Genomic DNA, 12,709 nt, shown 5'->3' on the forward strand with positions numbered 1-12,709 from the left:
TCATCCAACATACATATCTTTTCTTCTGCTTGACCCTTTTTCATCTTTTAGGTTTTAGTCTCAGCTCCCCTTGCTTTATCTTCCTTTTGCACTCTACTTCCTTTATCTTAGCATCATCTGTTACATTTGGTTATAAATTTTTTAATGTTTTCCTTCCTTAAAAGACCTATTTTTTTCATTGCTCTATCCTCAGTGCCTGGTACCCACTGGTGCATAAATTTTTCTATTGTATTGTGAATGTAAGACTCTCTAAGAGTATGATTCCATGGAAAGGAATAGAGAATCTTCATCTCAAGCATTTTATTTTTGATTTTCAGAGTTAGGCAAAAGAATTCCCATTGCAGTTTGGAAATTGTACTGATATTCAGTATCATTCATTTTAGACACAACCAACTTCAACCACCCTAGTGCAAGAGACACAAACTCAAATATCTATACAGGAAAGAAAGTAATATCACTGTGTGAAGTGGGCCAAGCATAAGACAGTAGGGAATGGTGACATTTATGATGAAGACTGGAGCATGGATGCCTTATTTAAAAGCGTTCAAACAGTAGTAGTCTCCTCAAAGTTTTAAATATATGGTAACACTTATTCATTTAAAGTTCACCTGTATCTTATTTTCTTATTTACTTCCAGTGAAAATGATTTTTAAGACTAATAAAAATGGTGGACACAAGTAGAATCAGATGGACCAGCAGTAATTAGAATAAAAGGTTCTGACAAAGTAATGGTGTATGAATTACCTAAAGCTGAAATTATGTGCCGTGCTCATAATTTCAGATTTTTCAGAAAATTACATTTGAGAGGTTTTCAAAGATTCAAAACAATAGTTCTTAGCAAATGCAGAGCAAATGTTACTATGAAATTCAGTTAGTTAATAGGTAATACAGATGAGCTCTAAATGAAAATTTTGGAGTGAATTTATATTTGGTTCATTCAAGGGATTTCTTAAGGTTTAAACTTGAGATTTTGAGTGAATGGCTTTGCTGACTTTAATGTCATTGAAATGTATCCTGCCATCACCATTAATTTCCCAAAACTTGTCCCATGTGTGCAATAAGATAGAATTCCCAGATATGAAACATGTTTGTTTTTTGTCTCTTTTCTTGGCTCTTCATCTTTTCTCTTTTGCTATCTTTTAAAAATTGGCTCTGGATTTTTAAAAAGAATTAAAAAAAATAATTTCTAAATTTTACATGTTGAAACAATTTCAAATTTAAAGAAAAGTTGCAAGAACAGTGCAAATAACTTTATTTCTAGAGCCAGTTGAGATTGGATATTTTAGTGTGACTATTTTACAAACAAGGACATTCACCTATATAACCCAATTTCACCATCAGTTCTTTAGATGCAATTCAAGCTTCATCAGTTGTCCCAACCATGTCTTTTATAACAAAAGATTCTAGTTCAGAATCACGTTCTGCATCCAGTTTTCATGTCTCTGGTCTTGCCTTTCCAACAGTTTGTTAGTCTTTCCTTGACTTTTGTGACCCTCACACATTTTGAACATTTAAGACTAGTTGTTTTGTAGAGTATCTGTTGTTTCCTTACTTTTAGACTCTGGTTATTTATCTTTGGCAAGAATGCTGCAAAGATGGTCCTGTGTTCTTACACCATTGCTTTGCATCAGGAGGTGCACAATGTCAATTTGTCCCATTTTGGGGGGAAACTATTTTGGTACTACATACATATTCCCATTCCTCATTAAACTTTTAATTTATATATTTGTTTGCTTATGTGTTTATGCCAAATAAATTCCCAGATTCCTAGTTTATTCAGTTAGATGTAATTTTTATTGTCATAATATTTTTAATGTTTAAATTTGACCAGTGAGTCAAATTTGATGCTTGAGTTTGTGATAGGCTGGTATCTTTATGCATTTTGGAAACCAGGAGTTCATACCTATGTCTGTAGTTCCAACCCAACGCTATACCATTCTCATTTTCCTGTTTTTCATATTAATAATGCCCTGGATGGATGATAAGAAACCTGGCTCCTCTTCTGGATAATGTGTTTACTTTTTGGTGTACCTTCCTACATGAAACTAATCATTTGCTTCTCACATTGAAGACCCCCTCCTTACCCAGCCTGGGTTTTGCCCACCCAGGTCTGACTGCTGCACTATGCATTTCTTCTTCACCTTGCTAGGGACCCACCTTCTTCCGTCTGTTACTGTTGTGCCCTTGGTCCTAGTGTGGACTAGCCCTCCTGGGCCTCACTGAAAGGCTTTTCAGCCACTGAATTGTTCCAGAAAAGAAAGGGAAGAGGAAGAGAACAGAATGGGGCATCTCAATGGAAAATAAACCCTGGAGAAATAAAAGGAGACAAATATAGTCCACTAAGGAATTTTAAATTACTCCGTGTGCATATGCTTTTAGATGTCAAGAATGTGGGGTAGAGGGTGGAATGTAAATGATGTATAGAGGCAAATGTGAGATCATTAAAATATTAGCATAAATATGAAACTTTTAAAAACTGCTTTTCCTTTAGTTTTCAAGTAGTCCAATATCTATATGTATAAAAATCAATATATCAGCCCTTTCTCCAAAGAAACAAAATGAGCCATGGCTCATTGGTTTACTACTTGGATACTTGACACTGCATTTGCTTCTAGGTTGTTTATGATAATATTTCAAATGGCGTTGGGAGCAATCCTGCTGCTATGAAAATTTAAATTTTGTTTATTTCTTGCTTTTGTGATTAACTTGTCAACCTTAACATTCCCTAGATCACAGTGTGGAGGGCTTTGTGTTTATTATTATAAACACATTATTTCTGATATACTTTCTACTTTCTATAAAGCATTATTTGTTCCTTAGAGTAGGATGAAATTTTTAAAAATTTAACCTACGTATCTTAATATTCAGATCCTCATCCTCTGCTCTGCCTCCCAACTGGGTATGTGACTGGATAAGTTCATGGACAAAGCTGTGACAAACTCTGCACCCCAGAGAACAAAAAAGAAAGTTGGATCAGATCAAGGCTTCTTAGCTTCTTCTGTGCCATGGATGTCTTTCACATCCTGCTGAGGCCTATGGCCCTTCTAAGAATAGTGTTTTTAAATCAATAAAATAAATAGAATTACAAATAAAACCAATTATATTGAAATTCATTTCTTAAGGTATTAAAAAGCAAATTTATGATATGGTAGTATGTGTTTATTATAGCACTAAATAAATAACTAAATAAATATGATAATTCTATAACTACTATAATTTTCAATGTCACCATGAGTAGAAACAAAACTTTGAGGTATCTGCAATATTAATGTGATTTGCAAAGTCACAAGTACAAGTACTTCTAATAATGTGATTTGTTGCCTATATTTCTCATTAATGGAAATGGTTAATTTCAATCAAAAGGTAGAGGAAATAAAAATGTAATTTTCTTTTTCCTATCAAAGTTTACAAATGCCTTGAATTCTATCCATTAGATGATGTTAAAGGAACTTCCCAGTAAAAATATTCTAGGACTTTATAAACAATCCTGCTAGTTAGGTAAGGCGGCATACATTTAGAACTGCCCTACTACAAGTGTGGTTCATGGACAGCAGCCACAGCATCATCCACCTGCAGCTTGCAGGAATGCAGAATCTCTACCCCACCTCAGATCTTCTGAATCTGAGTCTACATGTTTACAAGATCCGTAGGTGATTTGTTGTGCATATTAATACTTGAGAAGCGCTGCTACAGATTAAGCTGTTCAGCCTGTCTGGGAGTTTTTCAGCTATGATCAAACCAAGTACCCTAGGATTTCTTAGATCTACAGTTAACTTCTTCCATTTGCTAAACACTTGCCCTTAAACCTGCAGTCCAGGAAGCTGGTGATAGGCCTTCCAGCTGTATACACACAGTGGAGATTTTCAGTTACCTAAGGATCAATAATTGAATAGGTCTAGATTGTTTTGGAGATTCAAAGAGCCCCAGGCAGTAGTTTGAGATTTGTCAGAAGCAAATTGTCTCTGAAGTGGTGGAGAGTGGGGGAGGAGTGGTAACAAGTCTGCATAACCAGACAGAAACATAGTTCCAAGTTGAACTCTATTAAGTATAGGTGAAGCAGGAGAAGGAAGCAGGAAAGGGAGGTTCTTGCCTCGTGGAGTCGAAGAATCTTGAGGACAAAGGAGAATGAGCAAAACGATGGAATTTTATTAAGCAAGGATACAGGAAAAGCTCTCAGGAGTTGAGAAGGGTCCTGACCAGGTTGCCAATGTGGGACTCCACCAATAATCTTTTATTTAGAACTTTCCAGGGAGCTTGTGGCCTTAATATTCTTGTGACATCTTAGTTTTAGTGAGGACTAGGGATAACATCTTTAATGACTTCTTTGGGGTCTGGTCATTCTTTGTGGTACCAATGTGACTGCCATAAAAAGACACCACCTCTGATGAACAGGGCAAGGTGGTCTGGTTTGTTCCCTTATCTCTGGTTTCATTGTGCCTCAACGTTTTTGGAATTTTTGGTGAGCCTAGTCCCATAGTCCCCTACCTATCCCTCCCTGCCTAACCCCACTTGTCCCTTACTCATTGGTAGGGTTTATTCTTTAGGGTTTGGCTTGAGAACTATAACTATTTGCATGTCACAGTTGATATTTTTGCAAATATGTGTTTTTTTACTGCTCTGAAACCAGTTTTATACATATGCAAAATATTAAGTAATTCACATTTTACAAACTGAATCATGTCTACATGAATCATGTCTACCAACTGAAGTGTCTTATAGTGAAATCCTCTAATAGAAATTTTGATGCAGTGTTTGGTTTATTGAACGTCTGTTTTGTACCAGTGGAAATTCAGAAACGAAGAAGACACTGTTCCTGCCATAAAAGAGTTGCCAATTTGTTGTAACCCAAGCAAAAAAAATAAAATAAATTAAAAAAATAAAAAAAAATAAAAATATATATATACCTATTGTAGATAGGTAGGTAGATACAGATTGATAATAAGAATATAAGTTCTATGATAAAAGCAGACACAAGATACTATTTATAGTGGCATGAGGGGTTGCACATAACTTTAAGTTCCCGTTTACTCATTGACTTATCCATTTGTTTACTAATGTTTATTGAACCATTATCCAATGTCACAAACTATCTTTATGGCTGACTGCAGAATGCTGACAATGGGAAGTGGTAAGATAAGTCTAGGTTGAAGTTATTTTGGGTTTTGTATGCCCTGTTTAGAATGTTGAACCTTATCCAACAAGCAACTAAGAGATTTTTTAAGTATGGAAATTACTGATGAGATTTGAATTTTAAGATCATCACTCTTGGGACAGTCATGAGAGGTGACTATAAAAGGGGGCTTCAGAAGCTCACTTTAAGGAAAAAGCATTCTTGTGTTCACCTCAAGGTCTCTTATAGTTTTAAAAATCTCTCGTTCCTTTATAATTAATAGTATTTATAAGCAAATATCTGATTTGTGTTTGAATTTTATAAGATGTTGTACTTCTTGTCAAATTTTTGGCTCAACAATACAATTAACGTTTTTTCCTATCATTATTTTGCAGCTTTGGACACTTGTCCTGATTTTATGGCCAGTAATTATTTTCATAATTTTGGCTATTACCCGGACCAAATTTCCTCCAAGAGCAAAACCAACTTGTAAGTAAATGAGATTTATTTGTTTCCCTAATTGTGGAATTCTTTAAAAAAAAAAAAAAAAACTATAAGAGTGAGAGATACAGAATGCGTGCACTCGTGTGCCCAGTGGGGAGGGGCAGAGAGAGAGAGAATCTGGAGCAAACTCCTTGCTGAGCACAAGTCCCAGATGGGGCTCAATCTCATGACCCTGAGATCATAATCTAAGCCAAAAACCAAGAGTTGAATGCTTAACCAACCGTGCCAACCAGGTGCCCCTAATTTGGGGATCTAGTTAAAATTTATTTTAATACCACCCTAGTGTTTTATTGTAAACTTTTTAATAATGTTTCCACCTGGAAGTCTGTATAAATAGCCTGTTTTTTTCTCCATTTTTTGAATTGCTTAGAAAGAAGTGACATTTATCTGTAATATTTATCTAAAAAACTATGAAGCATGTAGGAGAATATATTTTAATTTTTACAAAATTTTGACTCATTTATTATTCACCTCATAAAGCTCATCATGCTATGTACAACACAAACAAGTAACAATCTCAAGTTAGGTCATCCATTACTTTTATATTGTAGCAGAAACCATAGACTGGTATTTAATCAACTGAACAAATGAAATGCAGAGTACCATACAGATCTCTCTTCAGGACTTGTATGAGTGGTGCAAATGTATCAACATATTTAATTTGAAAGAACATTGTTTTCCAGTTATTGCTATTTTAACCACATTATTTAGTCATCACCAAGTTGAAAAATGGGCAGAAGGCCACCTCAGGCCTTTATTTTCTTTTGGATCCAGAATGGAGATGCAGGAAAGACTCAGAAAAGTCCTTAAAACTGAGAGAGATGAGCTTTTTAACCCCAATGATCTGACCAGTGTTGTTTTACCAGTGTTGTTTTTGCTTTTGTTCTTAAACTTTGGGGGCACTTTTCTTGGTAGAAGAGTGAAGATTGGGTGAGATACTTCATGTTTCACAAAGCAGCCATCTCCTAAAAATCTGCTTGTAGACCAAGTTTCTGAAAATCAAATTGTATTTCAGATAAATTATGGTAATTTTCTTTGTAAAAGAAAACTATGCTGAATTATTTGTAAAGAGAAGAATGAGCTAGTGTCTTTAAAAATAAGTGTTTTTTCAATCACCCAGTCCCAAGAAGTAAGATGACAGCAATGGTGGAATCTTGATTCATACACAATAGAATAATTTGGAGAGAACATCATTTCAATTAGTGTATTTAAACTCTTGGTACTAGAATAAATAATTCCTTACATTTGAAAAGCATTTTGCCATTTCTAAAGGACTTTTGCTCAAGTTATTATGCAGAGTTGATGATGAGATTTTATTAGGCTGTTGATAAAAGCAGCATAATTTTGTTCTCTTCATATTGTATGTATATTAGTTCTTTATAACAGATTAAGTCCATTCTATATTGTTGAAATGTATGTATTCTTGCCTATCTTAAGTAGCATGGACTTTAGAAATAATGCATTTAGCATATAAGGACAAACACTCTTTGAATAACTCTGGTTTAAGATGTTAATTATCAATTTACTAATGATAGTGCCAAAGGAGTTTATTAGCTTCTTTCAACAACTTATTTCTATAAATTTATTGTTTATAAGGATTTTTTATTGATAAGTTTCTCTTACAAAACTTGTGAAGACAGAAATATAAGGTGTGTGAGTGAATAGTCTTAATTGGTGCTACCTGATGGGATTTACAGATTCATAGAGAAAAAAATGAAAAGCTCTTAGAGTTCCACTAAATTATGAAGAAAAAAATTGGAAAAACCATGTGATGAATGTGTCAGAGACCTAATCTTTAAAAGGTTCTTCAAAAATATAACATCTAGAAGGAAATGAATAACCACTTCTTACTATGGACTTATGATCATATGCTGATAATAATTAGTTATCAGGTAGTTGTCTTTATGTTTGTGGGTAGGAGAGAACAAAATTATAGGGAAGCTCAAACATTGGAAATATTTTTGCTAGTCTCTCAGGCCTTATAAGACTCAGTTAAAAAATACTTTATTGTTTTTATTAGAACTTTTTGAGAACTATTAGAGGGAAGGTTCCCTCTCACTTTACAGAGGAGAACATTGGGACCCAGGGAGATTGTATTTTGCCAAAATTCAATCATGCGGGATAGGAGCAAAAGATTTTGGAAACTACCTTTACTTTGTTTTTGAGATTTGTCTCATATTTTACCCACTTACACAAAAAGCCAAAATACAAATTGTGTCCAAAATGTCAACTCACCCTATAATCAATAGAGTATAAAATGTGATTTTATAATTGAAGGTGCTATCTGTACAGCAAATTAAATAATCTAAAACTAGTGTAAACACAGTTACTTTTTTCACCCTTATGGTAGAGAGGGAATAACTCCAAAATGAAAATTTGGATTCAGGAATTTTTATTCTTTTTTAAAATCATGTTTGTGTTTCTTTGTTTTTCTTATCTATTTACAGTGAAAAATTAAAGTGAGTTCATAATAACAAATGATAAAAATAAATATTTCTTGATCCCACTTGTGCCAGACACTTAGGGAGGTAATGGCAGTGTTATTCAGTTGACAGGGAGAAAACGAGTGCACAGAGAAATTAAGTAACTTGCCCAAGATTGCACAGTTAATAAGTGGTAGTATCAGGATTTGAACCCAGGCAGTCTAGCTCCAGACTCTAGTTTTAAAAACATGGACTCACATTTCTTAACATCTAGGAGTCAGTACTAATTTCTTATGCTGCATTATTTGGGTTTCACAAAAGTAGACTAAAAGTTAGAAATTAGGGATATAAACACCCCCATCTCTGTCTCTACCATGAAATCAAGAAATATGAGGGAAAGGTGCATGCTGATGTATGAATCAGAGTTATCCTAAACATTAGTATTCAGTGGAGAATGCTGCCTCTCTCCGACTAATTCTGTGTGAATCATTGTAGTTGTATCGTGGAAATCAGGTCCCGTTTAACAGAGTTAGAAATCCTTTCTGCACTACAGTGACTGCTTCAGTGCCAGTTGGGCAACAGAGAAATGAAAAAGAAACTCCAGGCTACACCCCAGCTGAAACCCAGCTATGGTGAGAACAGGAGTTGTCATCCTGTGGGCACATTCTGCTCCTAGAATAGCTGGGCAGGTGTGTGGGACTGATAAATCATTCAGAACCAATGTAATTAGTGACTCAAAGGGCTCCCTCCATAGTTTTCTTGACTGATGGGTGTCCAGAGAAGTCTGAATTTTTGGTGAGTAAGGAAGCTGCTGAAGTCTCTGCCATGGTGAGCACCCGTCCTGAGCAAAATACTAAACTTTTGGCATCGTCTGCCTTCACTTAACGCCCTTCTGTGTCATCACAAACAGCTTAGGTAACTAGCTTCTGAAAATAATAAGTTCCAGGTAAGAAAAGCTTCCCAAGCCTGGCAGACAGGCCAGGATGCTTCTTGTTCACATAGTGAAGAAATGGGCTATGGCACCACATCTGAAATAGTTCCAACCTCTTATAATCTGTACATGCAGTGACTTGTCAGGAGGCAAACTTTAAAGCCGAAACATCATGCTTAGGGAGCAAAGACAAGCAAAACAAAACAAAACAGACCCTCCAAAACACATTTAGACTAAGCCCAGCTATAATGTGCAGTGAGTTATCCTTGTCTCATTTACACACACATACCCATGAAGTGCAGGCAAGCAGTTCCTAATTACTGCGGAGCTCACTACTTTTCAAGAACGGAAAAAATCCTGCCATAATGAGATAAGTGGACTCCAAAAATTGCACTCCTGCCAAATAAGGAGTCACATTTTTATGAAGTTAATGAAAAACAATATTTTTCAAGTGGTTGAAAATATCACTAACAGCACAATAGAAATGATACTGTGTAAATATGACTGTAGCCTGGGTTAAACTCCAACTATCTCAAGGCCATCACCTCCTAATACCTCAGCTCCTCATAAAAGAAGAAATTAGGTCCATCTCACATCTGCAGATGAGCTGGTGGAAGGCGGGAGCCAACTGCTAATTGAATCATATACAAATTTGTGCTAGCACAGGGCTATACTGGTTATACTGTGACTGTGGTCACATCCACCTATCTGGATGTGACTCCATTAGCTTTGGTAAATGCAGGATCGCCATTACCAGCATGTCTTTTGACCTCCAGAGCCTACCTTTTGTCTTCAGGGATGCAATAAAAGTAATAATAGGGCTGAAAATTTATTGAACACTTTACTGTGTGTCAGACACTGTGCTGAGTACTTCACATGTATTTCCTTAGTGAATACATCAAACTATATGATTGTCCCGATATTAGAGATGACAAAACTGAGACAAAGAGATGTTAAGTAATTTACCCATATTCACATGGGTACTATGTGCCTGAGCCTGGATTTTAAATACAGTTTTACCTGTAGGTACAGTAGTTGTATTCAGGTCGTGACCGCCAGCAAAGGCAATACTAAGGTCCAGCTCATTTCAGTTTCCAGTGCCTCCTTTTTCTTCCTCATGCCACCTGTTAGCACAATCATAGATCTAACATGGCTATAAAAGTGAACTCAATTGGCTTTTCTACTTGTCAGCAGCTCTAGGAAAAAATATGAGAAGGAAGATTGAAAATATTGATTAATAGGTGGTTTGTGGGATCCATGCGTGTTGCTATACCTACAGTCCCTGCATTGTTAAGAGGAAGCTCTTGTGTGGTTTCATGTTGAAAGAGCCGATGAAGCATCTTACTCGTGATGCTTGTGAAAGTCAGAGGAGCCAGGCTTTTTCTGGCCCTGCTCTCCCTTCTGACCTCTCGTGTGGCATGTTTTCGTGGAAGGGATGGCAAGTGCATGAGGACGGGATTCTGTCCTGGGGTACAGCATGCTTTCCAGCATGCTCATGATTTCATAGTAATATTTGGAGCACCCATAGTAAATAATTTCCTATTCTATTTTGATTGGCTCAAAATTAATGTAGGTTTTGTTTTGGGGAGCTCAGAACTCATCATTCATCGCCTGCCAGCTATTTCCCCATCTAATTTCTCCATTCTCACGTGTGCCAGCAGCACCAGGCAGTCTCCCAGGTTAGAAACATCTGAGTCATCCCTGACTGCTCCCTTTCCTTTACCTCCCATAACCACAAGCCTTCAAGACAGAATCTATCTTGTGAAATGTATCCTGGAATTACCCCTTCTCCATCCTTCCTGCAGTCCCTTGGTTCAAGGTCTCATTGTCTTATGCCTTTATTTCTTCAACAGCTTTTTATTTTGGGAGTGGTGAAGGGCACTCTGGGAGCTCAACCTCTACCTCTTTCCAGAGTGTGTCATCAGATAGTCCCTTAAAATATTCTTTGTATCTATTAAGTTTTAACTCCTCTTTATCCTGCTTTAAAGACCTTCATAATCAGAATTCATCCAACTTTCTGTTCACTGTGTTCTGTGGTATGTGGCCTTTGCCTAAAGAAGCAGTGTCCGAATGTCTTCCACACATCTCATGTTCATTCCCACTTGGACACACATGCTCTTGCCTTCTCCTCCTCATCTATCAGAAGACAAGCTGACACTTAGGGCTTATACTTTTGCCTTCCCTGATCACTCAAAACTCCAATTATTTGTCCTTTATATTAAATCTCTTGTGACTGTATGGGCCAATGGTGGTTTTTGAATGCTTTATGCTTTAATCTTGACTCACTCATTAGACAGATAGTACATTAGTAGCAGAAATCATGTCACAGCATCATACTAATATCAGATACAGCATGATTCCTACCAGAGGGAACAAAATAGAATGTAATACATCATTCAGAATTTAGTGCAGTTTGAAAGATATGGGTGATTGGATTATAAAATTCACCCAGAGATGCATAGTAATAAAGCTCAATGTGAGTCTGAGACAGGTAAAGGACAAGAAGTTAGCTTGCTTTGGGCTTGGTTTTTACTTCTCAGATCCAGGTAAATCGGACTGTGATATCAAAAAATATCTATAAGGCTAATATTGGGACAAGAAAAGGGATATAAAGCTCTCTCACTCCTCCCCAAGTAGATCCACCTGGGAATTTCCCTCACAAATACCTAAGAGTTCGTGTGAATGTGTACAGAAGATTTTTGTGTGGGAGAGAGTTATAGTCTACTTCTTGCTTAAGTTCCAGAAAATGTTGGAGCAACTTTTGAATTTCCCAGCCAAAGCCCCATTGTTTACTTTTTTCATCTGCAAATCAGTAGTTAACACATTTTTGGGGAAACATTACTGACCCTTTAGATGGCACCATCGAGATAAACTCTGTGAAACTCAGAGACAGAGACTGTGACAGTGTCCCCTACAGACTGTGACAGTGTTTTCACCGAGCTGTAGGAAGCAGCAGGAAAGGGGCAAGGTGAACGTGGCCTGGGCACACTCCTACAGAGGGGCGGCTGAAGCTCCTGCTGGTAACTGCCCATCTCCCCCTCCTCCTAGTTAGAAATCCTTCCAAGCTCTCATGCAATGTCAGCAGGCACACCCTGATGCCAGATAAACACGACAAAAGGATTTCTCAACTAATGCCCTCTTGGGCTTAGTACACAGAGTTGCATCAGAGAGCCGGAAATATCTTTAAGTATAATAAAATTTAATTTAACCAAGTAGAAGAATAGGGGCACCTGGGTGGCTCAGTCAGTTAAGTGTGGGGCTCTTGGTTTCAGCTCAGGTCGTGCTCTCAGGATGGGGGTTCAATCCCCACATTGAGATGTGTGTTCAGCCAAGAGTCTGCTTGAGATTCTCTCTCCCTCTCCCTTTACCCACCGCCACTCCACATTTTTTCTCTCTCAAATAAATAAGTGTTTTTAAAAAGAACAAGTAGAAAATAAAGACTAGAGAAATTATTGATTGCACACTGGAAGATCTCTTGTCTTTTGGGTTTTATTCCCCTGTCTATTCTATATCATCCCTACTTCTGATGATTTACCTTACTGGCTTCCCAGAGGTGACTACTCCCCTGACATCGTCTCTGGGGCCATGTGTCTTCTCTTTTTCACTCCTTGCCTCTCTCCTTCCCTTCAAAAAGAGCAGAGGGGGCTCCTTTTACTTTCAGGTAGAGACTTCTAATACTCAAGTCTATATGACAAATAAAGATAAATAATTATTTATAAAATTTTCACAAGTATAGTAATA

At 36.8% G+C, this 12,709-nt stretch overlaps 1 protein-coding gene across 1 annotated transcript in view; it reads left to right on the top strand.

Annotated features, from left to right (window-relative positions):
• ABCA12 (ATP binding cassette subfamily A member 12) overlaps positions 1–12,709 on the top strand; it is a 283,751-nt gene that overhangs the window by 121,568 nt on the left and 149,474 nt on the right. The window contains exon 5 of the mRNA XM_026002201.2: positions 5,506–5,599. Within this exon, the coding sequence (XP_025857986.2) occupies positions 5,506–5,599 (94 nt within the window). The remainder of the gene's footprint in view (positions 1–5,505; positions 5,600–12,709) is intronic.

Source organism: Vulpes vulpes, chromosome 16, assembly GCF_048418805.1.
Source record: "Vulpes vulpes isolate BD-2025 chromosome 16, VulVul3, whole genome shotgun sequence".
NCBI classification, from domain to species: Eukaryota; Metazoa; Chordata; class Mammalia; order Carnivora; family Canidae; genus Vulpes; species Vulpes vulpes.